The 26,613-nt window shown below is 47.2% G+C and overlaps 1 protein-coding gene and 1 long non-coding RNA gene across 2 annotated transcripts; one reads left to right on the top strand and one right to left on the bottom strand.

The window, feature by feature from the left end:
- Positions 1-956: 956 nt before the first annotated feature.
- FLG (filaggrin) lies at positions 957-7,899 on the bottom strand. Its single transcript, XM_036235187.1, has 3 exons — positions 7,762-7,899; positions 6,750-7,151; positions 957-5,954 (listed from the first exon to the last, which is right to left on the bottom strand). Exons 1-3 carry the CDS (start codon positions 7,897-7,899, stop codon positions 957-959), a joined length of 5,538 nt encoding a protein of 1,845 aa, XP_036091080.1.
- Positions 7,900-15,074: 7,175 nt separating this feature from the next.
- Positions 15,075-26,448, top strand: LOC118612948. The gene is made up of 3 exons (XR_004955302.1): positions 15,075-15,127; positions 15,416-15,760; positions 23,728-26,448. It is a non-coding gene; the product is annotated as an uncharacterized LOC118612948 (long non-coding RNA).
- The last annotated feature ends 165 nt before the right edge of the window (positions 26,449-26,613 follow it).

Below are 26,613 nucleotides of genomic sequence, written 5' to 3'. Positions count from 1 at the left end.
TGGAAGAAGGACCTGTTTCCTGATCTTGGTTTGACTTGGCTCAGAGCCACCTGGGTTGATGTTTTGATAATAATTGTAGTGCTATTCGCCATTGAGCTACGCCTTTTTTCATCCTGCAGGTAATAATGTGGGACAATGATTATGTTGGGGAAAAATATAAGCTTTGATTAAACACTTCCTTCTGTGCACCCTTTATTACATTCTTGTGGTGTACAACTAGCGTTTGGTCATATACTTTTCCAATGATAAAGGAAAAAGATGGAATTTTACCCCCGGGGAAGTTATTCCTTTGGGGTTTATGAGAAATAAGCAAAGAAGACACAACGGTGATATATGATCAATTGTTTATTTTCAATTTTCATGCAGTTTACTTTTATGAATTCTATATGCCCAAGGTGATTTTAATGGATGAAGAATAATACAGCATTCCAGCAGAAGCATAAGGAGCCCTGAGTTAACTTAGCATCGATGCCCTCCAAACTGTGATTTTGTATTTATGACTCCTTCGGTTTACTATACCAATATGAAGATGTTCTAAAATTTAGTCTCTCAAAAACAGTGCTTGAGCCCCAAGCTCCCCAGATACTGGCAGTTTTCTAAATGTAACTCTTCACGACATTGATTTCTTCCATTCCCCGATTCCTAACTACAAAGTTCACACTTCCCGGAGAATAAGAAGAAACTATCTCCATGAAAAGAAATCATATGATATGTTGCAAGCAAAAAAGAAAAAGAAGAGATAATCTTGGTGAATACATAATGAAAATTTTTTGGTTCAAAGTCGATTTCTTGGTTAATTTTCATGCACTTGGATTAATTACTTACTATGGTTTTTCACTCGTAATAATTGTATCCTTGAGATTGACAAAATCTGAGCTGCTTTCAAATATCACTCAAATGACCATAGACACGGGGTGTGCAAGATTGCCTAATATTTTGGAATGTGAAAAGTCCTGTCAATATACAAAACTCGCACAGAATCCCACTTGGCTAGAATTTGGTCTGCCACTTCTAGGCTGAGTGCCACTGGCCTCAGGAATACTGGATCCATGGTGTTTGCTACTGGATGCAAAGAAAGTTTCTTCATGTCGAGCACCTGAGTGTTTAGAGCTGTCTCCCGCCTGGTCCTGGTGGCCAGATCCTTGTCTTCCTCCACTACTGGATCCATGTTGTCCGTGGGAGGACCCAGAGCGTCCACCGTAGGCCCCTTGTCCCTGGTGAGACCCTGCGTATTTAGAGCTGTCTCCTGCCTGGTCCTGGTGGCCAGATCCTTGTCTTCCTCCACTACTGGATCCGTGTTGTCCGTGGGAGGACCCAGAGCGTCCACCGTAGGACCCTTGTCCCTGGTGAGACCCTGCGTGTTTAGAACTGTCTCCCGCCTGGTCCTGGTGGCCAGATCCTTGTCTTCCTCCACTACTGGATCCATGTTGTCCGTGGGAGGACCCAGAGCGTCCACCGTAGGCCCCTTGTCCCTGGTGAGACCCTGCGTATTTAGAGCTGTCTCCTGCCTGGTCCTGGTGGCCAGATCCTTGTCTTCCTCCACTACTGGATCCGTGTTGTCCGTGGGAGGACCCAGAGCGTCCACCGTAGGACCCTTGTCCCTGGTGAGACCCTGCGTGTTTAGAACTGTCTCCCGCCTGGTCCTGGTGGCCAGATCCTTGTCTTCCTCCACTACTGGATCCATGTTGTCTGTGGGAGGACTCAGAGCGTCCACCGTAGGCCCCCTGGCCCTCGTGAGACCCTGAGTGTCTAGAGCTGTCTCCTGACTGACCATAGCCATAACCACGGTGGCTTCCTGAACTAGACTCAGATTGTGTGTCTGAATATTCCGATTGTCCTTCGCTGTCACTGCCCTGATTCGTACTGTACCCTTGGCCTCTGCTGGTCTGCGATCCAGATGCTGAGTGTCCCTGCCCGGACCCTGAGTGACGAGAGCTGTCTCCCGCCTGGTCCTGGTGGCCAGATTCTTGTCTTCCTCCACTACTGGATCCATGTTGTCGGTGGGAGGACTCAGAGCGACCACCGTAGGCCCCTTGTCCCTGGTGAGACCCTGCGTGTTTAGAGCTGTCTCCCGCCTGCTCCTGGTGGCCAGATCCTTGTCTTCCTCCACTACTGGATCCATGTTGTCTGTGGGAGGACTCAGAGCGACCACCGTAGGCCCCTTGTCCCTGGTGAGACCCTGCGTGTTTAGAGCTGTCTCCTGCCTGGTCCTGGTGGCCAGATCCTTGTCTTCCTCCACTACTGGATCCGTGTTGTCTGTGGGAGGACTCAGAGCGACCACCGTAGGCCCCCTGGCCCTCGTGAGACCCTGAGTGTCTAGAGCTGTGTCCTGACTGACCATAGCCATAACCACGGTGGCTTCCTGAACTAGACTCAGATTGTGTGTCTGAATATTCCGATTGTCCTTCGCTGTCACTGCCCTGGTTCGTACTGTACCCTCGGCCTCTGCTGGTCTGCGATCCAGATGCTGAGTGTCCCTGCCCGGACCCTGAGTGACGAGAGCTGTCTTCTGACTGTGCCTGGCTCGATCTGTGAGTGCCTGTACTTCTGGATCCTGATCGACCTTGGGAAGAATCTGCATTACTCTTGGAGGCTGTGTGTCCGTGTTGTGTCCTAGCGTGTGTAGAGCTATCTCTTGCCTGGTCCTGGTGGCCAGATCCTTGTCTTCCTCCACTACTGGATCCGTGTTGTCCGTGGGAGGACTCAGAGCGACCACCGTAGGCCCCTTGTCCCTGGTGAGACCCTGCGTGTTTAGAGCTGTCTCCCGCCTGCTCCTGGTGGCCAGATCCTTGTCTTCCTCCACTACTGGATCCATGTTGTCTGTGGGAGGACTCAGAGCGACCACCGTAGGCCCCTTGTCCCTGGTGAGACCCTGCGTGTTTAGAGCTGTCTCCTGCCTGGTCCTGGTGGCCAGATCCTTGTCTTCCTCCACTACTGGATCCATGTTGTCCGTGGGAGGACCCAGAGCGACCACCGTAGGCCCCTTGTCCCTGGTGAGACCCTGCGTGTTTAGAGCTGTCTCCTGCCTGGTCCTGGTGGCCAGATCCTTGTCTTCCTCCACTACTGGATCCGTGTTGTCTGTGGGAGGACTCAGAGCGACCACCGTAGGCCCCCTGGCCCTCGTGAGACCCTGAGTGTCTAGAGCTGTGTCCTGACTGACCATAGCCATAACCACGGTGGCTTCCTGAACTAGACTCAGATTGTGTGTCTGAATATTCCGATTGTCCTTCGCTGTCACTGCCCTGGTTCGTACTGTACCCTCGGCCTCTGCTGGTCTGCGATCCAGATGCTGAGTGTCCCTGCCCGGACCCTGAGTGACGAGAGCTGTCTTCTGACTGTGCCTGGCTCGATCTGTGAGTGCCTGTACTTCTGGATCCTGATCGACCTTGGGCAGAATCTGCATTACTCTTGGAGGCTGTGTGTCCGTGTTGTGTCCTAGCGTGTGTAGAGCTGTCTCTTGCCTGTTCCTGGTGGCCAGATCCTTGTCTTCCTCCACTACTGGATCCGTGTTGTCCGTGGGAGGACTCAGAGCGTCCACCGTAGGACCCTTGTCCCTGGTGAGACCCTGCGTGTTTAGAGCTGTCTCCCGCCTGGTCCTGGTGGCCAGATCCTTGTCTTCCTCCACTACTGGATCCATGTTGTCCGTGGGAGGACTCAGAGCGACCACCGTAGGCCCCTTGTCCCTGGTGAGATCCTGCGTGTTTAGAGCTGTCTCTTGCCTGGTCCTGGTGGCCAGATCCTTGTCTTCCTCCACTACTGGATCCGTGTTGTCCGTGGGAGGACTCAGAGCGACCACCGTAGGCCCCTTGTCCCTGGTGAGATCCTGCGTGTTTAGAGCTGTCTCTTGCCTGCTCCTGGTGGCCAGATCCTTGTCTTCCTCCACTACTGGATCCATGTTGTCCGTGGGAGGACTCAGAGCGACCACCGTAGGCCCCTTGTCCCTGGTGAGATCCTGCGTGTTTAGAGCTGTCTCTTGCCTGGTCCTGGTGGCCAGATCCTTGTCTTCCTCCACTACTGGATCCGTGTTGTCCGTGGGAGGACTCAGAGCGTCCACCGTAGGACCCTTGTCCCTGGTGAGATCCTGCGTGTTTAGAGCTGTCTCCCGCCTGCTCCTGGTGGCCAGATCCTTGTCTTCCTCCAGTACTGGATCCATGTTGTCCGTGGGAGGACTCAGAGCGACCACCGTAGGCCCCTTGTCCCTGGTGAGATCCTGCGTGTTTAGAGCTGTCTCTTGTCTGGTCCTGGTGGCCAGATCCTTGTCTTCCTCCACTACTGGATCCATGTTGTCCGTGGGAGGACTCAGAGCGACCACCGTAGGCCCCTTGTCCCTGGTGAGATCCTGCGTGTTTAGAGCTGTCTCCTGCCTGGTCCTGGTGGCCAGATCCTTGTCTTCCTCCAGTACTGGATCCATGTTGTCCGTGGGAGGACCCAGAGCGTCCACCGTAGGCCCCTTGTCCCTGGTGAGATCCTGCGTGTTTAGAGCTGTCTCTTGCCTGGTCCTGGTGGCCAGATCCTTGTCTTCTTCCAGTACTGGATCCCTGTTGACCGTGGGAGGACTCAGAGCGACCACCGTAGGCCCCTTGTCCCTGGTGAGACCCTGCGTGTTTAGAGCTGTCTCCCGCCTGGTCCTGGTGGCCAGATCCTTGTCTTCCTCCACTACTGGATCCATGTTGTCTGTGGGAGGACTCAGAGCGTCCACCGTAGGACCCCTGACCCTCGTGAGACCCTGAGTGTCTAGAGCTGTCTCCTGACTGACCATAGCCATAACCACGGTGGCTTCCTGAACTAGACTCAGATTGTGTGTCTGAATATTCCGATTGTCCTTCGCTGTCACTGCCCTGATTCGTACTGTACCCTTGGCCTCTGCTGGTCTGCGATCCAGATGCTGAGTGTCCCTGCCCGGACCCTGAGTGACGAGAGCTGTCTCCCGCCTGCTCCTGGTGGCCAGATCCTTGTCTTCCTCCACTACTGGATCCGTGTTGTCCGTGGGAGGACTCAGAGCGACCACCGTAGGCCCCTTGTCCCTGGTGAGACCCTGCGTGTTTAGAGCTGTCTCCCGCCTGCTCCTGGTGGCCAGATCCTTGTCTTCCTCCACTACTGGATCCATGTTGTCCGTGGGAGGACTCCGAGCGACCACCGTAGGCCCCTTGTCCCTGGTGAGACCCTGCGTGTTTAGAGCTGTCTCCCGCCTGCTCCTGGTGGCCAGATCCTTGTCTTCCTCCACTACTGGATCCATGTTGTCTGTGGGAGGACTCAGAGCGACCACCGTAGGCCCCTTGTCCCTGGTGAGACCCTGCGTGTTTAGAGCTGTCTCTTGCCTGGTCCTGGTGGCCAGATCCTTGTCTTCCTCCACTACTGGATCCGTGTTGTCTGTGGGAGGACCCAGAGCGTCCACCGTAGGACCCTTGTCCCTGGTGAGACCCTGCGTGTTTAGAGCTGTCTCCTGCCTGGTCCTGGTGGCCAGATCCTTGTCTTCCTCCACTACTGGATCCGTGTTGTCCGTGGGAGGACCCAGAGCGTCCACCGTAGGACCCTTGTCCCTGGTGAGACCCTGCGTGTTTAGAGCTGTCTCCTGCCTGGTCCTGGTGGCCAGATCCTTGTCTTCCTCCACTACTGGATCCGTGTTGTCCGTGGGAGGACCCAGAGCGACCACCGTAGGCCCCTTGTCCCTGGTGAGACCCTGCGTGTTTAGAGCTGTCTCTTGCCTGGTCTTGGTGGCCAGATCCTTGTCTTCCTCCACTACTGGATCCGTGTTGTCTGTGGGAGGACTCAGAGCGACCACCGTAGGCCCCCTGACCCTCGTGAGACCCTGAGTGTCTAGAGCTGTCTCCTGACTGACCATAGCCATAACCACGGTGGCTTCCTGAACTAGACTCAGATTGTGTGTCTGAATATTCCGATTGTCCTTTGCTGTCACTGCCCTGGTTCGTACTGTACCCTCGGCCTCTGCTGGTCTGCGATCCAGATGCTGAGTGTCCCTGCCCGGACCCTGAGTGACGAGAGCTGTCTCCTGACTGTGCCTGGCTCGATCTGTGAGTGCCTGTACTTCTGGATCCTGATCGACCTTGGGAAGAATCTGCATGACTCTGGGAGGCTGTGTGTCCGTGTTGTGTCCTAGCGTGTGTAGAGCTGTCTCCTGCCTGCTCATTGCGGCGGGATTCTTTTCTTTCTCCTCTGCTGGATTCGTACTGTCCATGCGAGTATTCTGAGCTTCCACCATAGATTCCCCGGCCCTCAAGAGATTCTGTTTGTCTAGAGCTGTCTCCTGCCTGTTTGTGGTGGTGTCCTTGGCCGTGTGTACTGTTGTATTGTGACTGAGCATCGTCATATTCAGACTGCCTCTGATTGGTTTCGTGCTCATAATGCCCCACCGCCTGTCCACGGTTAGATCCTCTCTCAGTCCCCGACCTGGACCTCGAATGTGTTTGGTCAGATCGTCTGCTCGAATCTCCAGCTTGGCCTTCGCTATCGCTGGCCTGACTGTCAATGGTCCGTCCGTTTCTTCGTTCAAAGTATGGTGGTATGTTGTCCTTAATGAGATTGTTAGGTTCACGAGATATGTTGTTTACGTATGCACCATATGAGCCATTATTTTGTGATTCGTTCCATTTTGCACACAGCTGTTCTGAAATGTCGTAATCATATTCATCATCTTTGCCTCTGTTTTCAGCCGTTGGGCCAACCTTCGACTTTTGCCATCTTCCTTGTACTTCATGGGCAGGTGACCTGCTTTTCTTTTCTCCACTTGCCTTATGATGACGTCGCTTCTCATCTCTGTCTCCATGGCCACGCGGACACTCTTTCCTTCTTCCTTCGCGTCCTTCAGAACGAGACCCATGCCTCCTCCCGCCTCTTCCTCTTGGGCTCCTGGATCTTGATTTTTTTCTGTTTCCATCTGTTTTGGATTGACTGGATCTTCTTTTTCTTCCCTCTTGCTCTTCCTCTTCTCTGTCATCTTCCACGTGGTTTTTCAGGTGTCCCTTCTTCTGCTTTTGTCCCAATGCCTTGGAAGTCTTCCTCCTGCTTGACTCATAGTATACTTGAGCCAACTTGAATACCATAAGGAGAAACTCTGCAAAGTCTATTTTCTTGTTGTGATCTACGTCAAGCATGTCCATGAAGATGTCAGCCGTGTACGGGTCATCCGGGTTCTGTACAGGGGAGGCACGGAGACAGAGAAAGCGTGTTAAACCAGCTCGGTCAATTAAGTCATACAAAGTCCACTTAGGAAATGTGAATTTTTGGTGCTTAACATTGGAACCAAATCTGGTGTTATTTCTTTAATATTGTTTAGCTTATCTCGAGTCAGCAGAAAACTATAGGGACTATAATAACAGAAAGGAATCTTAAATACATATGACGACATGAAAAAGATGAGATGGCCAAGTGCCTCTTTTTTCTACTTCAAATAGTAATATATTATAAAATTCATACTGAATTTTTTTTAATGTTCTTGATGTAGTAATAATATTATGATGACTAATTGGCTTTCATTTTTTTGTTAGTAAATATTCACATTGCTTCTTCACACCGCGTGTGCGTGTGTATTATGTCTGCGGTACACACACTCATGAGTATATATAGTAGATATAAAGGTTTAAAAGGATAAAAAACAAATTTGTGTCTGTTTTAAAATAAGATTCCCATCTGTTTCTATTTCAAAAGATACAATTCACAAAAATCCACAGGAATCCTTTGTGAGATGATTAATGCAGATCCAACATGCTATGTGCCTGAATCCTCAAGGCAGACACTCCTTACCTTAAGGATGGGGCGAAACTCCATCTCCAGAAGTTCCTTCAGTTCTTCTTTGCTCAGCGTTTCGGTCTCCTCATCTGTTTTTGAATATTGGTGGAATCTGTCGATGATACCAAGGATGTTTTCCACAAGAGTAGACATCTTTTCGTGGAAATCTAGGTGAACCTAGAAAGAAGAAATAAAAATGTCTGGTATTTTTTCTTGTATTTTTTTTTCTAGGAAATATCAATTCTCATTGTGAATTTCTACATTTTTAAACCTATGTCTTCTTCTAAGTAGTTCAGCTTTAAAAATGGAAGATAGCCCGGCGAAAGTTTTGTTTTTGTTTTTGTTTTTGTTTTTGTTTTTACCAGCTACCCACTGAAAATCTACACAGAGCTTGACTGAATGACCAAAAGTGCTCATTTCTTGGCCTGGATTTAGATAAGCTTAGGAGACCCTCATGTATTCTAGATCAGGCCATCCTTCTCACCAGTCTGGCCGCTGTCCATAGCAGAATTTTAGAAAGGCCCACTGGTCTGAAGCAGGAAAGTGTACTCATACCCGTTTGCTTAAAATTAGTTTTCTAAAAGCAAATTGGCTAAGTGATCAGTGTATTTAGGGACAATTTTCTAAAAACCAAATGACCAAGATTCTCAATGAATATTCACTCATTTACTTGTGTCCCCATTCCACTCCCAACAATTCATGACGGCTCCAGTATTATTAATTCGATAGGATGAGTTCAGTAGTTTTTCAATATTATAAAATTATTTCTGTTGATTGGTTTTCATTTTGCCACTTAAAGGATTAGCATATGAGAGATGTTTAGTTTATCTCATTGGTCAACAGAAAATTGCTAAGCATGTCCATTAATCTAAACAAACATTTATTTGTAAGGAAAAGATTATAACCAATACATTAGGAGATAGAAAACCAGGCAAAGTTAAAACCCTATAGTTACCAGTAATGTGAAAGACGATGATAGTAATGAGAGCTAAAGCCTTTATGGACCTTGGATTATTGGTTAAGAAAAGATTGGTATTGATTAAATCTTGACATGGCGAAGTGTGTATTTTGATAAGTCAATAGGTAATAATTAACGAAATATAATTTACAATTTCTAAACGGATTTGCATCAGATCACCTACGTTCTCCAAGTGGCTGAAAACGGTGGCCAGTTTCTCTTTCTCCTCCTCTTACTAGAGCTCCTGGTGCGAAAGAACCCCTCCCTCCCGTGTGGGATCTCTCGTGTTTTGGGTCTCATGACACAGCAGTCTCCTGATAACCCTTTTCCTCAGTGTCTTTGCTCACCACTGATCTTCCGGCCAGTCGTAAAAGGTTGGAAAGCCCCATGGTTGTGTTCTTGACTTTCTTTTCCTTCCTTCCTTCCTTCCTTCCTTCCTTCCTTCCTTCCTTCCTTCCTTCCCTCTCTCTCTTTTTCTTTTTTTTTTTTTTAAATTTATTTATTTTTTTATTTCTACTTACTTTTCCTTGGCAACGTCATTGGATACCAACCATCTGGTGACTTTTCCATTGACCTCTACACTCATTCCTTTTCACTTTGATTTATATACCAAATACTCAACACCTACTACAGGGTGAGCACTCTTTGATCTCTGGTGTTATAGTGGTGAACAAGATAGATGAGGTGCCTACTCTTATGAAGACAATAGACCCACAAATGAATGAAGCAATTAGATATTGAGATGTGATATATATATATGTGTGTGTGTGTATATATATACACACATTTATATATACAATTAAAATATATATACAATTATATATACAATTAATTACATATATACAATTATATATATAATTAAGATAATTGTATATATATAACTAAAGTAATTAATGCTATCACTTTATATATGTATATATATAATATATATAGTGTGTGTGTCTATATGTGTATATATATATAAGCATGGTGCTTTATAAAGTTTTGGGAGGTATTTTATACTGACCAGAGGTTTTGTGGTAAAGGGGACATTTGAGTTTTAAAAAAGAAAGAACCTATTATTAAATAAAAATAAGGAGGAACCGATTAGTTGCAGAATTTTGTGGTCAAGAGAATAACACAGTGTTCCCAGTGTGGGAATCAGCCTGGCATGTTAGCAATGTGGACGAGAAGCCAACTCCAGAACATGCGGCCAAATCTGGGGCGATGCAGGTAAAGCGTAAGAGGCAGACAGAGAGCCAGATGATGAAGAATTTCTGTATAGGGTAATACAGATGCGTTTGATTCCAGTTGTGATGGGAAGATGATTTTTGTGTAAGAGAATGATCTAATATGATTCGGTTTTTAAAAGATCACTTTGTGTATTGCCTCGTAAGGTTTTTCAGAACAATCTTTCTTGACAGGAGCTAGAAATCTGTGTGTGTGTGTGTGTGTGTGTGTGTGCGTGTGTGCGTGTGCACGTGTGTAGGTATCAGAATCCTGTGTGCATGCGTGTGGGTGTGCATGTGCGTGTGTGCATGTGCACACGTGCAGGTATCAGTATGTTGTGAAGATTGTGACCATTTTTGAGTCTTGCATTCAGCTAGGAAGTGACATACAGTATTTGGGGAGATTTTTAAATCACCGAGATTTTCTAAAACCGATAAAGTTATCAAGCCACTGATTCGAAATGTATTATAAATTCCAAGTGGACCTATAAAAGAAAACCACACCTCGATACTCAATAAAAAATTGTTGGACACTTAAGGCAATGAAGAAATCTTAAGAGCAGGCAGAGAAACACACATTCTCGTGAGAGGAGCAACAGTAAGACTGACGGCTGACTTTTCAGAAGAAACCATGGCAGCCAGAAGACAACGAAATGTTAGATTCATCTTTTTGAAGGAATATTAAGTTCTACCCCAGAATTCTATGCCGAGTAAAAGCATCTATCGAAAAGAGAGCTTTAGTAAAGGTATTTTCAAGCTGATCAAAACAGAACCAATCACTAGCACACTTGCCGTGAAGGATATTAATTATATCTAAGAAAATGTTACAGCAAACATCGTACTTAAACCTGAAATGTTGAAAGATTTCCTCCCTGAGTTTGGGGATGACACCAGTACACCTACTGTCATCTTTTTCAACACTATACTGAAGATCCTGGCCAGAACAACACATCAAGAAAAAGAATTTAAAACAGAATAGTTGGAAATGAAATAACAAAACTGTCATTACTCACGGAACAATGATTTTTATATGTGGAAAATCCAAAAAGATGTACCACTAAACTAAACTAAAATGAACAGTGTTGCCACATGTAAAATACACAAAAATCAATTGTATTTCTATACAAAAGCAATAAACAATTAGAACACAAAATAAGAAATGGTGGTATTTACAGAAGCATAAAAAATTGAGACGTTCTTAGGAATAAATCTAATGAAAGACATGAAAGGTCTGTACTCAGAAAATTATAGATGTTATTGAGATTAATTTAAAAAGATTTAAATAAATGGAAGATTATGACTTGTTCATGAGTTGAAAGTCTCAGTATTGTTAAGATGTGGCATCTCCCCAAATTCATTTATAGATGAAAAAAAAAATCCACTCAGAACACATGAAGTTTTTAAAAAGAAAGAATGATAAAGTGATTTCTAAAATTCAGATGAAAATAATGAAGGTCATGATTAACCAAAATAACCTTGAAGAAGATGAAGTTTGAGGACACACTGGATGCCAAAGCATGCCACAAAAAGGGAGCGGAAGGTTGAAGAGATGAGTAAGTAAAAGTCATAGTCCCAAATCAGACCTGCACCGCTACGGCCATCTGATTTATGACAAAGGAGGTGGCGCAGTTCAGTGGGGGGAGGATAGTTTTTTTTTTTTTTAAATACATGGTGCTAGGTTAATTAGATTCCCATACAGAAAAACAAATTAGTTCTCAGCTGGATTTTACACGTAAAAGTAAAAGGAGATAACATAGAAGAATATCTTCAAGGCCTTGGGTAGGGAAATACTTTTTAAATAGAACTCAATAGTATTAGTCGGAAAGCGAAAGATCGATAAATTGGGTTGCATTAAAAGTAGGAATGCCTGGTCTTTTAAAGACCTTATGAAAGGACAGAGGGAAATCCACAGAATGGAATACATGCAACACATTTGATCAATAAGAGACTGATATCAGTCTTAGCAAGATTTCTTGAATATGTCTCCTCAGGCAAGGGAAATAGAAGCAGAGATAAACAACTGGGACTACCTCAGATGAAAAAGGTTTTGTGTAGAAGAGAAAATGAAAAAGCAACCTACTGAATGGGAGAAGATATTTGCCAATTATTTATCCGATAAGGGGTTAATATCCAAAATATACAAGGGACTCATATAACTTAACGTCAAAACAAATGATACAAGGAAAAAAATGGACAGAGGACCTGAACAGATATTTCTCCAAAGAGGACACGCAGATGAAAAGGTGCTTGATATCACTTATCCTCAGGGAAATGTGATTCAAAACTGCAGTGAGATAACCCCTCACACCAGTGAGAACGGCTGTCATCAAAGCGTCAACAAACAAGTGTTGGCAAGGTTGTGGAGAAAAGAGAAGCTTCATGCACTATTGGTGGGATTGTAAATTGGTACAGCCGCTATGGAAAACAATATGGCGATTATTCAAAAAATTAAAAATAGAGCCGCCAAATGGCCCAGCAGTACTACATTTGGGTATCTGGCCGAAGAAAGCAAAAACAGTATTTCTAAAAGCTATATGCATCTTTCTGTTCACTGCAGCATTATTTACAATAGCCAAGATATAGCAGTGACTCAGACGTCCATTGACAGATGAATGGATAAAGAAGATGAGATACATATATACATAATGGAATATTACTCAGCAATCAAAAAGAATGAAATCTTGCCATTTGCAACAACGAGGATGGCTCTAGCAGATATTATGGCAAGTGAAATAAGTCAGACAGAGAAACACAAACACCGTATGATTTAGAGGAATCTAAAACAAAACAAAACAAAACAAAACAAATGAATAAACAAAACAAAACAAAACAGAAATAACCATAAATACAGAGAACAAACTGGTGTTTGCCAAAGGGCAGTGGGGATGACTGGATGGGGTCAAAAAAAGACAGGAATTATGGATAAGATCTAGATTTTGGCTCCAGCAAAGAGTAAACGTCTCACTATGGCTATTATTCCCATCATCTCTCGCCTAAAACCAGTCCATCTCCTGCTCCAGCTCTTGCCTTCTTATTATCCTCTTCTCCATTGAGCAGCCCAGAATGACGTTTTAAGAATGTACCTTAGATTATCTTACTCCCCCTGCTTACTACCCATCAGCGACTTCTCATGTGCTTAAAATAATGTACAAACTCTCCTGTGCCCTCTCCGCACGGTCTGCCCTGTCTGCCTCCCCGACGGCGCCACACGCCCCGGTTCCTCTTTGCCTTGACGGGTTTCTTTGGTCATTAAGATGTCAGGTCAAAAAGATAACTCCATGAGTAGGTCTTTCCTGGCCATTTTCTCTTTACAGCCAAAGTTCTCCCATCCCTCTACATCATTCTTATTTCTTCATTGTTCTTATCACTGTTCGAAACTTTATTCACATATTCATTACCGAATGACTCTCCGGACTAACACGCCATCTCCTAAGCGCAGGGAGATGACGTCGTTCGCTGATGTATAACAAATAAGCCGAGAGCAGCGCTTGGCAAATAGAAGGTAGTTAAATATAAATTTGTCGAACGAACGGATCAATGGACGATCTCACCGTATGAAGAGAGCAATGAGTAGCAGCCTCAGAGAAAAAGAATCATGCCCTCATCTCCTCCTGTACTGAGATAAACTTTGGGTAGCAGTACCCTAAAAACGAAGAACCCCGACCGCACAGAGCCTGTGCTGTGGGGGACACACACGTCCTTCCAGGTAGACAAAGTCGTGTAGTCCCTCTTACTTACTTCCTGCACGAGAAGAGCCAGTAGAATGTAGCCTGAAGGAACTTGCTGGGTGCCGCAGTCTGGGGTAATGGCCTTTTTATAGCAGATTCTCAGGGCGGAGCCATGCTCTGTAGGTTGGTCTGATTCATTTCCAACCAAACCCAGATCCACCCACGTCTCCACCACAATTTATCCAGGGACGTGTTTACTCCTCAACTTCCTCACGTACTCATTCGTGCTTGCTTAAGTTCCAAATTTAGTTTTATCTATAAACCCACTATGTTGGAGATTTTACTTTGTGTTTAGGGTTCACACCATCTTCATTTTTCACTAATGCCCACTCTGTCCGGGTAGGTGCTCGATAAATATCTATTGATAAATATCTATTGATAAATACACTATCTTATTCTTGTCTCAAAAGAGGGAGAATATACATTTATGAACAACTTTAATTTATCGTAGGAAGACATCCTGGTGTGTCCTTTTTTTTAATCTATGAATTCTATTTCTGGATACTGAGAGAATTTGCCATGAGATGAGTATTCATCTAGAAATGATGACGAATGGAGGGAAGATAAGCAAATTTAATTTTACCTTTTCAGGAAAGAGCCAGAAAGTGGGCTCTTGAGTTAGCAGCAGTGATCGCTGGGAGCTGGCCTGAGTTTATTTGGCAAGAATCATTAGTTTAATTTCACCTTGTCTTCAAGTTTATTATGCCGGGGTGTCAGAGACATGTTCTCTGTGGTCCTCTTGTGGCTTAAAGCATGGCATCTCTCATTTGTTCTCACAGACACACAGGAGACCCCATCCTTGACTTCTCCCTTGGTTTCAAGAGTGTTATGTGGAGCCCTGCATCTCTGTTTGGATGTGACCTGGGCACCCCAGTCCGCACTGTTCAAATGCGAACTCATTATTGTGCCCTGTAACGAAATCTACTCTCTTCCAGAAGTCCATGTATTGGCTGGTTACGTCCCCATGCATGGATTTTCTCGAGCTTCACAGTCATTGTTTACTTCTCCCGACACGTCACCCCTCATGCCCTGTGAATTCTACCAGGTCTCGTACCCTTCATCTGCAGGCCTACTCTCCTGTCTCCCGTGCTGCGACTCTAATTCCGGATCTCACCGTCTTCCAGTTGGGTGTTTACAAGACGTGTCCTAAGTAGCCCCTCTACTGACGGGCCGCCTGGCTTGCCTTCCAGAATCACCCACTGGCTTCTCGTCGCCTGTACCGTTCCAGACTCCGTTACTTGCCCTATAAGCCCCTGCGCGGTAGGCACGAGGCCGTCTCTGCTTTTGGCCACCAACTTTATTTGATGGGAGAGGCCCTCTGGACGGATCGACGTTCCTGGGGTGCACCTTTAATGACCCCCAGCTGTTCAGAGTCTCTGCGCGTCGTCCGTGCTGCCTGGAGAGTCCCACGGCCTCACCCGCTGTTTCTCCTTTCAGGCCCCTGATGATCGTCGCCTCCTCCGTGAAGCCGTACGTGACATCTCCAGGTAGATGGCTGTTCCCTCGTGGCTCTGTGAGTCCCCCCGCTAGCGCTGGCGCGGTCCGACTGTATTATTACGCATTGTCTGCACCGGGCCTCTCTTCTCGCCTGGGTGTTGACTGGGTCGGAATCACCTTTGGTGTCCTTGACCCCTGGGAGGTGATCAAGTAGGGAACGTAGGGGACTAGCCGCTCTCGTTTGGAGCCAATGAGACGGAGATAGGCCTTGTGTTTAAACACTCTGATGAGTGCCCTCGTCTTTAACCTTATCAGACCGGGACTTCTTTCTTTTGCAGAGCGTCGGTTGCCGTCCACGGAGCACGGGCCCTCGTTTTCCCCTCTTTTCTCCTCGGGCGTGATCGTCTTCCTGTGTCAGCAGTTATGGCTGTGTGTCTCTCTCCATGCCGTAATAGGAACAATAGTCATCGATATTGCATGCCCATTGTGTGCCAAGGATGTCCTAAGGTTTTGCACGTATTGCTTCTAATGCTCCAAACAATGCCATGAGATCATCATCATTATCCCGGTCCTTGAGATGGGTGACCCGATAGCGACAGAGCGACCACAGTTACCACGGCCAGCATGTCGCAGAGCTGGGGTCCGTCCCAGGTCCCCGATTTCCACTCCCACGTCACGTTGCGGTGGGTTCAAATGTTTCTCTCTCTCTTTCTCTCTCTTGTTTTTTTTTTTTTTTACTGTTTAAAACTATGGTTTCTCTCGGAGCGCCCCGAGTCCTGCGTGTCTCGTCCGAGGGCGTTGTCACAGGGCAGCAGAAGGACCAGACCGCGGCCTGTGGACATGCTGAGGAAGACGGGGTGCCGGGAGTGGCCGGGTCAGACAGCCTGGGACCCACCCTTGGGGGGCCAGGAACCCACCTTGTGCAGATTCATGGCTCTGTGGAGCGGGCCCTTGGAGTCCTTTCGTGGAATCTCTTCTCGACCATGTTATGATCATCACATTTTTCCAACAACTTGGATGAAAGTGTCAGCGGGTGGTAAATATATTTAGGATAAACTGAGGATCCCAGAAGATTTCAGCTTGTTGTACCAAATCTAATGCATAAATGGCTCAAATCTCATGAATGAATCTCACAGAAAGGAAAGTAAAAGTCTGACTTTGCTAAATTAAACTTCGTGAAGACTGGGCGGAGGTGCCGCGTAAAAGAAGGGGCCCGTGACGGTGGCAGTGTGACGCGGCGGCCGGAAAGGCGATGCTTCTGCAGGCTGCGTCGGAAGAAGTAAACGAGCCCGAGCAGAATGAAGGGCGGCTCCCTTGACATTCGTCGGGCCGTTTCTGTAGCTGTCGTTCGGTTCCGATGATCCCTTTTCGACAGGGACGGGGGGACAGCCGTCGTGTGTTCTGAGTAGAGGACGTGGGACGATTAGGTCGGCGGGTGGGAAGAGGACCTGGGAGAGAAGCAGGTCGGTGGGTGGGAGATGTCGGTCTTCGGCCACGCGAGCGGCTGTTCTCTGGCGGGGGGACCGTACTCGGGTCGCGTCAGAGACTCGGAGAGATGCATCATGACCGGAGGGAAGCACGTTTTGGCTTTGCCTAAGGAGGCGCTGTTAATATCAGAGACGTCGAAACACGAAAAGAATTCTCTCCGGAGCTAGTGGGTTCGCGGTCGCTGCCTAGAGAACCTTGCACTGGACGAGGTATTGGCGGTCACGTACCCTGGCCCCCTCGTGTCGCGGTTGAGGGCGAGTGGTGTCGCCTGGCTGATAAAGCAAAGGGTCGGGACCCAGGCCTGCGCCTTGGGGCTCGGCGCCTCAGGTCCTCTTTGCACTCCCTGGGAGATGGGCCGAGATGGGGCTACTTGGGAGGGGCGTCAAGCAGAGGAATATGGGGTGGATGTCTGATGAGGTCCTTTTCCGACCTGAGGAAATGTCTGTGACTCAAGCAAATGTCTTGCCCCCATTAGATCCAGCCCGGCCCAGACGGCTGCCGGGTCAGTGCGGGTCAGCAGGGGTGCCAGGACCATGGGTTCTGCCTGACAGCGGGAACGGGCGGTCGGCCCCCGGGCTCCCAGGCCCACACCCCGGCATCAGAGCTGGTCCCTCTAGCTTTGGCCCGTCAGAACTCCAAGGACTTTTTCCCTATGCCTTTGGAGCTGGTGTTCATTGAATGGTGAGCTCTGAGATGTGAAGCATCTCTGTCCTGACAGAGAACCTGTTTTTAATTTCATAGTTACCAGACAACAAAATGGTTTCGGATGTGTTTCAGGCATCTGCAGTTCCGTACCATGGCTGTCAGGATTTATTGAGAAGTGACAACATGCCCCAGTCAGCAGTTCTTGACAAATCCCAAACTATAGGATTTCAATGACAATCATTCAGATGTTTGTCCCTCTTTTTTCCTCCCCAGTGGCCTGGAAGGACGTGGTGTTGCCACGTGGCCTCCGGGCTGCCGATGTGGGTCGGGTTGTCCCAGTTCATGGGAGCAGCCCTGGGAGCCGTGTGGCCGAGCCTGTGGGAGTGGAGGGGGGTTGGAATCTGTGGTTAAGTGATTTCCTCCGGGAGTTGCAGTCATCTCTTGGGAGGTGCTGCTTCAGGTCGAAAATTTTCCAGGGTGAATGTTGTCTTGGATTTTTGGCGTAGCTGCAGCTCACGCGCTCGCTCAGTCACGTGGTGGTGGGACAGTGTCTTGTAGGAACACGCCTGCTGGGAGCCGGGATTTGCCAGGACGGTGACAAAGGAAAGAAATGTCGATCCTAAGAAGAACTTCCAAGTCGCCCGCAGTGACCCGATTCTGCTCTCTTTGGCCTCTTCTTTGTGTGTGTGTGTGTGTGTGTGTGTGTGTGTGTGTGTGTGTGTAACATGTCATTTCAGGGGTGCAGATGCAGAGGTGACCAGACACACACACACAGTGAGAATGTGTGTGACAGAGACAGAACAGAGAAATAGCCGTCAAAGGCAAGGCTTTCGCACAGCAGAGACATGTTCTCAAGGAAGCGCTTGTGACAAAAGCTGTTCGTTTTCTAACAATTATGGTGGCTTATTGAACCCGTCAACACAACCGAGGTGGCCGGAAGCATGCTAGGGTGCGAAGGGAGTGGCAGCTCTGTGTGAGCTGGAGGTTTCCCCCAAAAATGAGGAACAGCAATCATAGGAAATCATAGGAAAACGGCTGGTCACCCCATGTCGGTGAGGAGAAAGCCTTCGGGACTTAGCTCATCACTGGTTGTGAGCGGAGACACCGTGAGCCCTTCAGAGCGGCCATAGTAGCGGTGGCTGGTGTCCTCAGTGAAGATGCCCCAGTCACCACCCCATGTCTCTTAGGAACAGTGAGCTTTGCCGGCCGAGTGCTATGGTTTTAGGCAACTTGAAAAAAAAAAAAGAAATCCTGAAGCAGTCCAGGCAGAGAGAGCTAGGCCTGGCCAGGCGTCGCCAGGGTCACAGTTCAGACAGGGTCAAGAGTAAGCCAGGGATCACGGGGGAAATTGGAAGGCCGGGAGCCTTCGGAACTGGGGGTTAGCTCCCATCCCCCTTTCTTCCCTGACCCCCTGCATATGGGGACATGATGGCCAGACAGACGCCCGCGAATGCATTCTAGAGGGAGATCACCTGAGGGTATCTTACGGAAGTTCAGATGAAGAGATGGGTCGGGTATTAAGAGACGAATGAATCATTCTTTCATTTATCCAACAAACATTCATTGTCAGCAGGCTGCTCCCCAACCATGCTTGTCACAAGGCTGTCAACGAAGACGACCTTGGATGCTCCCTGTCCTCAAACAGTTCATAATCTGACGAAGAGAGTGGACGTGGAGACAGCATGCCGTGTGTTATAGTAAAGACGTTTAGAAAGTATTATGGACGGACAGATATAGAAGCAGCTCATTCTCTTGTCTTTCAAAAATCTCCCTCAACTTTACTGAGGAATAATTTGCAAATGTAATTGTCTACATTTAAAGTGCGCCGTGACAATGTGATACACACACCTCGTGAATCTCCTGCCAACATCGAGATCATTCATCCCCTCGCATAGTTAACTCTTTTTCTTTTTTTTTATGCAGCGGGAATGCTTAAAATACGCTCCCAGCAACTTTCAAGCTACTAACCGTAGTCGCTGTGCTGTACGTTAGACCCTCGGAACTTCTTCCTACTGCAAGCTGTGCCCTTCGACCTGCATCTTCCCGCCCCACCCCCGGCTCCTGGAAGCCATCATTCTAGTTTCGGTTTCTGTGAAATCATTTTATTTTTATTTTTCGATCCCACATATCAGTGATAAAATGCAATATGTCTCTTTCTCCATTTGGCTTATTTTGCTTAGAATCGTGCCTTCTAGTTTCGTCCATATTGTCCCAAGTGGCAGAATTTTCTTTCTTCAATGGAGAATAATGTTCCATTTCCTATCTACCACAATTTCTCGATCCATCGCCGCCGGAGGACGGTCCCGTTGCTTGTCGTGGCTGATGCTGCAGTGAACACGGGAGGGCAGAGGTCGCCCTGAGATCACCGGTGGCATCTTCTGAGGCATGTTCCCAGCAGCGGGTGGATGGGTTAGTCGGCCGTTCCATTTTCATTTATTTGAGGAAGCTTCACGCTGTGTTCCATAATGACTGCGCCAGCTTACATTCCTGCCGCTTATGAACGAGCTTCCTTTTTTTTTTTTTTTTTCCCTCCCCATCCTCACCGACATCTGTTGTCTTCTGTCTTTTTTGTGCCCAGCCATCCTAACAGACGTGAGGCGGTGACACACGGTGGTTTCGACCTGCTTTTCCTGGACGACTAGTGACGTTTGGCGCCTTTTCCCGTACCCGTTGGCCATTTATGCGTTTGTATGTCTCCTTTGGAAAAATGTCTATCCGCGTCCTTTGAAAACTGGTTTATTGGATTGTAGGCTTTCTCGCCATCTCGTTGTATGGGTTTGTTACGTATTTTTTGATATGGACCCCTTCTCAGATACATGGCTTGCGGGTAATGTCCCTCATTCTGCAGGTGGCCTTTTCAGTTTATCGACTGTTTGCTTCGCGGTGCAGAAGCCGTATAAGTTGGTGAGTCCCACTTGTTTACTTTAGTTAACTGTCCTTGAGGTCAGACGAGGTGACGCGTGAGCCGAGCTTTGAAGAATGCGCCTGCTGGGTGGTGCGGGAAAGAACAGAGCGAGGCTAGAAAGCGTGGGGCTGATACACACGACCTCGTTCACGCTGGCTGCCACCTGCGGAGTCTTTATGTAGAACGGTGACAGGATCGGATTTTTTTTCTTTTTTAGTTAAAATAACTCTACTTAAAATATGGATGGTGAACGGAGTGGGATACAGGGAAGGATGGAGGCAATTTGAAAAACAGACGGTAACGAGGTTTTGGACGGAAGTGCCGGCAGGGGGGTGGGGGTGGGGCGAGGAGGTCGTTGCGGGTGCGCGGGGCGTGGGGGCCGAGGGAGGGCAGGACGCAAAGGTGCCGGCGGGCCACTCGGGGGCGAGCTCGGCGAGGCGGGGCGTGACAGGTGGACAGAACGAAACGACGGAGGCGCCAGCGACAGCGGGTCGGACGGGCGGGCCGGCGGGCGGCGGGAGCTGCGGCGACCCTAGGGCCGCCGTTCAGGCCGCAGTTTTGACGTGCGGAGTGGGAAAGGCTGAACATGGGACGGCCGGGCACGAGGGACCGGGCGGAGGCCTTGCGACCGCAGCGAGAGGGGGCAGAGCCCGATAGCAGCGCCGGGGGCCGGACGGGGAGCGACTGCCCCCCACTCCCCCCCGCCGAAGGTCAGCGCCGAAGGTCAGCACGTGTCGCGGGCGACGGGGACGTGCCCGCACCTCCGCACGCGGCGCCTCCGCCCTGTAGGTTAAGTAGAGGCTTGGTTGATGATCTCGGTGGTTGCTGGCATCGCCCAGCCGCACACCTGATGGGACCACGCCCCGGCCGCGGCTGTAATCGGGGGAGGGCCCAAATAGCGAACGTGGCTCAGCCGTGCTGGCAGGCGGGGGGCCAACGGGCCAGAGCCCCTCTGGGGTTGACATGGGGTGCTGGCGACACTTCCTGCTCATAGGAAAAGCTAAAATCAGCCACTCTGGACTCCAAACTGCCGTAGACCCCAAAGGGCCACCGAGACCCCGCGCCCCGACATCCCAACTCGTGACCTCGGAGTCGTCGTGTGGCCGTGGGGCTCCTAGAGATGTGCGTGTGCACCTGGCCCCGCGCACATCTCTCCTCGTGGCATCTCGGCTCCCGACGAGTGACCTGTGCTCCTTGGGGCGGTCACGCCAAGGGGTTTGTCTTAGTTTAGGGTTTGCGGAGGTCGGGGGTGGAGCCCCCTGGGGCTGGACGGGGCCACTTTTCAAGTGCCCACTTGAAAAGGTCCCTCGTCGGGTTAGTGCGCGGGCACCTTCAGTCCGCGGCGTTCCCAGGACCTTCTGTGCGACGGGCCTGGACGCTCCGATGCCGGCCCTGTCCCCCACAGGGGCTTAAGCGTTTTCATCTATATTCCCTGATTCTTCCTCTGCAACCTACTCTCTCGTTTTTCTAACCGGGACACGAGTTACTCTTGCAAAGCACACTCTGGCGGCATACGAATATGTATTTGTGCTTAAAGCAATTCACAGAAAATTACTTGCAGTTCTTTCTAGAACAGATTTAGTAATCCTCAACTAATCTTTTATTTTCCCCATGAAATGTATTATTCTGTGAACTTATCAGGTGAGCTACATGAAATGGCTGAACTCAAATAACACCAGGGTGACAATATCGGTGACTTCACTGCTCCCAAGTTCACTAGGACGGTGCTAAGAGCAGTCCCCGAGGCCTCACAGGCTTGCCTTTGATGACCGGCTCCCCTGGAACCAGCTCCGTGACTTTGAGCGAATTTCTTAACCTCCCCAAGTCTGTTTCCTTCCTTTTAAAGTTGGGGTAACAATAGATACTTCGTGTGGTTGTGGAGTGTAGCAAATGAATTAATGTCAGTGGTCTGGGACTTTTCCTGGCATTGCAGCAGGCATTCAATCAATGGTAATTATTCGTATTGTGTAATTATGAAATCTTCCAGAATCCTTACCCCAATACGAGGTCAATCTTATTCTGATTTAATTTATACGTGTGTGTGTTTCTATCAGAGAGAAGAGCAAGAAATAGATATCTTCTTCTTTTTCAAGGACTTTTTCTTCGAGACTCAAGCCTTTCTCCCCGAGATTCTGGGTCTTTTAGGGTGCCTGTGCTCTGCTGGCTTTTGTCCCTAACTCTAGGAGATCAGGGGGCAGGTTTTCATCCGTTTTAGGAAAACAGTAGCTTTAGGGGGATAACGAAGGAGGGATGTACATACTAAAATACTCGGTGAAAATTATTCCGCGTGCGTTCCTCGGTTGCCTCCCCTGCATTCATTCCGCCGTCTCCAGAAGTTGTTGATTTTCATGCGGGAATTCGCCCACTGCTCATCCTTGCTCCATGCGGTCAGGGTAGGGTGGAGGGTCTACCTCTGACCGCCAGGATGAAGAATGTCACCTGGATTACCAGGCAGGGGTGGGTGGGCATGAAACCTGGGCTGACTAAGGCAGAATGAATCTCAGGACTCCCGCGGGAAGCACCAGTATGGACACCTCGCTCTGTGCGCCCCTAATCCATGCACCTCGAGATTGGAACCCGGGAGCGTGGAGGCTGAGGGGCCGCAGCTGTCTGGCAGCTGTCTGCCTGACATGTCAAAAAGTCTGTCAAAAGCCTGCCTGAAGATGGAGTCACCGGGGAGGAGAGCAGAGCTGGGAGACCGGGAGCGTCTCTCTGCCCTGATGATACACTCCGGGCCTCGGGCTGAGCGCTGCCTGCAGGATCCACCCAGGACTTTGCAGTGACATGAACCAATCAATGCCCTTTTCCATGTAATAAAGTTCGAACTGAGTTTTCCTGTTACTCAAAATGGAAGTTGAACTAACTGATCTAGTTGCTGTTTGCTTTTTTCTATGTTCTGTATTTATAATACATATTAACAAACCTAGCAAGATAACCAGAGGCATGTTAAGAAAAAATGGTAATAAAGAAAGAGGAGCCTTCCTTCCAATTCTTTCCAGCCTCCCTTTTTGCTCCAAATCAAGGACTGAACCAATATCAATCCTATCATCCTTTTTTTTTTTTTTAAGGCTATATTCTTTTGGGAGCAAGAGCAGGGGTCTGTGTGAGGCTGTTGGAGCCCCATTTCTGGGAACTTCTGCAGGAAGAGGCTTGTGTGTCTGAGACCCCAGCCCTGGGCCCCGCTGGAAATTAAGCTCGGTTCCTTCTTCGGGAAGTGATTTATTTGTCTTCTTTTCCTTTTGTCTTCTCAAGTCAGAGATCCAGAACCCGTCCGTCTGCCCTTAGGGCGTCTGTTCTCTGCTGTGCCTTCCCAGTTCGCGAGGACATTCTCCTCGTCTCGCAGACGGTTCGGTGTGGTCCAGCTCCAGACTCTGAGGACCCCACACCCCTGCCACCCACTACGGTCAGGGGAGGGCCCAAAAGAGAGTGCGTGGCTCGGCCGTGTGGCCAGAAGGGTTACACAGCCTAATAGTAAAAGTATAAGGTGAACCTCTGATCGACGTTTTGCCAACTCGAGACCATCACCCAGCGCCTCGGGTGTGTGTTTTGAATTCCAGCTGCAGAGAGCTGAGTTAATCGCGTTCCTCACTTCGTGACCTGTTGTCATTCTAGGTCCTTTTTCGGAATGGGCGGTCGACTGATTGACCTTTATTCCCGTTCTTCGCTCCTCTGTCTCTCCCCACCGGTCCTTCACGTGAGTTTACTGGGTACCTCTTACTTTGGATGGGTCATTTAAAATACGCGTTGCTACTTGTGCGTGTGGAGTTTTCTTTTCGGTTCGTGCTGTCATGCGGTAGATCTCATTCTGTTTCCTCGCCTTTTTCATAGAGCATCGTCCTGCCCTGTATACATTTAGTCCGTTGCTTGTCACTGTGCCATGGCTATGCGTCTGCTCAGCATAGCTATCCGTCCCCCAGGGATGGATGCTCAGATTCCTTCTGGTTCCCCAGCACTAAAAATAGTGCCGTGATGAACATCCTCCTCTGTGTGTCTATTATAGACCGCTGAGAAGTGCTTTTCTGGGGGGCTCTAAACACAGAAGTAGAATGCTGGGTGGCAGGGTGTGTGCGTACTTGATTTGACCTGGCATTATTCAGTCTCTCCCATCGATTTCTTACGTCGATTTCTGTTTCCCTAATTAAGAAGTTGGAGTATCTCTGTGTATATTTCTAAGCCATCTTGATAGCCTATTCCATAAATTAACTGCCCATTCAAATACTTTCCCCATTTTCAAAATAATTTTGACTCGAAGGAGATCCTTGTATGTTCTAGATTAATATCCGTTGTTGGTTTTAGACGTCACAAATAATTTCTCCCCACCTGCGAGCTGTGTGACCTTCGTTTGTGGTGCCTTTCAACGAATGAAAGTCTTCAGTTGTGATGTAATAAGTGTGAGCTAGGTTTGCAACTTTTCCCGTTGAAATGCCGTGTGTTAAATTCACATATAAACATTATTATATTTCTGAGCTCTCCATCATATTTCACGGATCCATTCGTTGTTGCGAGAATTTTACGCCGTTTTATCGTTACGACTGTGTGGTGTGTCCTAATACCTATTAGTGCGGATTCCTCCTCTTTGCCCTTTTACCTATTCATATATTTTTATCCTTCCAGAAAAATTTAGCTTGAGGTCGTCACCTTTCCGAAAAGTTCAATGAAAATACTTTGAGGTATTTGCGATTTTATCGAATTTATAGATTAATTTGCTAGATTAATTTGGGATGAACTGATATATTTATGTTATTAATCATTCCAAACAAGAGACAGAATGTCTTTTCATTTATTCAGGTGACCTTCTAGGTTCTTTATTCAAAATCGGCCGATTTTGAATCATTTTTCCATTCCTGGTATAAACCTGGGTTGATCATGATATATTATTTTTAAAGCCGCTGTTGAATATAGTTATGTAGTATTTTTTAGATGCACTTTCATAAATTAAATGCAGCTATAATTTTCTTTTATTGTAATGCTCATATCTAGTTTTAGAATTAAGATTATACTATTGCATAAAATTATCTGGGTAGCTATTGCTCTTTCTCTTTTCTGGAAGAATTTGTATAAAATAACTGTTTTTTAAAAGTCCAGTGGAACTCACGTGTGATCTGGGTGTGGTTTTCTTTTCAAGGTGAGAAGACCTTTCATTGTTTAAATGTTTTCAATATTTACTGGCCTATCGAATTTATTTATTTTCTCTTACATCAGTTTTGGCAATTTGTTTTTTTCCAGTAATATATATCCTTTTAATCTAAGTTTGTAAATGTGTCAGCTAATGTTTGGTGCTCATGTTTCATTCTTGTTATGTATTCGCTACATTTTATCTTATCATTTTTATTCTTGTATCAATTGGGGCAGAGGTCCATCTATCTTATGAATCATTTCAAAGAAAAAGCTTTCATTTTGATTAATCTTTATTATTTTTGTTCTTTATTTCAATGATTTCCGACTTTACATTTATTCTTTTGTTCCTTCTTGCCTTTTCCCCATGCCTTCATTTGAATGTTTAACATGTTTGTTTTTCCTGTTTTTTGTTTCCTCATGTGTGTTGAATGCCATAAATTTCCCTCTAAAAATTGTTTGATATCTGTCTCATAAATTTTGACATCCAGTATTTTCATCATTGGTTAGTTCTAAGTATTTCTCAATTCTCTTCAATATTTCTTAACCCAAAGATTATTTGGTTTCCAAAAATATGAGGGTTTTTTTTAGCTATTCATTTGCTATTAATTATTTACTGTAACAACATCAGAGACTAGAGACCGTATGATGTTGGACATCCAGAATTTATTCCTTGATAGCCCAAATGGTCAATTTTTCTGACCACAAAATGTATCCTAGAAGAATACATATTCTCAATTTGGTGGATCAACAATTCTATATGTATGTAATAGCTTGAGCTTGATAATCTATTCTCGGTTTCCTAAAACTATAATACAACCACCACAATGAGGCGAAATCTTGCAGAGTTAAAGGCATAACGCACTGATGATTTCTTTTCCTTTTGTGCATGTGTGTGTGTGTGTGTACACACGTGAGTGTGAAAAGAACACTTAACAAGTACTGACACGTACAACACCGTATTGTTAACTGCAGGTGCTATGTTGTACAGCATTGTTCTAGAATTTACTCATCTAGCATAACTGATACTTTATATGATCTTTGTTTAGTCTATAAACTTTGTATAATTAGACGACTCCGCATTTTCTCCGTCTCCCAGCCCTTGAAAACCACCATCCTGTTTTCCGATTCTATGAGTCTGGTATTTTAGACGCCTCATGTAAGTGGAATCACGCAGTATTTGTGTTTTGTGTCTGGCTTATTTCATTTAGCGTAATGTCCTCCAGTTTCATCCATGTTGTTGTGGATGGCAGGATCTCCTTTTTAAAGGCTGAATGATATTTTATTGTTGGTATATATAAATAGCATATTTTCTTTACTCATTTATCTGTTGATGGATATGCGTTGTTATAATATTTTTTATATATTCGATATCTCTGCTTA

Source organism: Rousettus aegyptiacus, unplaced genomic scaffold, assembly GCF_014176215.1.
Source record: "Rousettus aegyptiacus isolate mRouAeg1 unplaced genomic scaffold, mRouAeg1.p scaffold_m13_p_17, whole genome shotgun sequence".
Lineage (NCBI taxonomy): Eukaryota > Metazoa > Chordata > Mammalia > Chiroptera > Pteropodidae > Rousettus > Rousettus aegyptiacus.
Note: the sequence above shows the minus strand (reverse complement) of the source record. Positions and strands in the feature narration are given on the sequence as shown.

What these genes read in the sequence shown, in the direction of transcription:
- FLG (XM_036235187.1), bottom strand. Translation starts at nt 7,899, where the DNA reads ATGTCTACTCTTGTGGAAAACATCCTTGGTATCATCGACAGATTCCAC. An exon ending in AGTTTCGCCCCATCCTTAAG is followed by an intron (nt 7,152 to 7,761) that starts GTAAGGAGTGTC and finishes TCCCCTGTACAG; the next exon opens with AACCCGGATGACCCGTACAC. An exon ending in AGAAGCGACGTCATCATAAG is followed by an intron (nt 5,955 to 6,749) that starts GCAAGTGGAGAA and finishes TCTGGATCGCAG; the next exon opens with ACCAGCAGAGGCCGAGGGTA.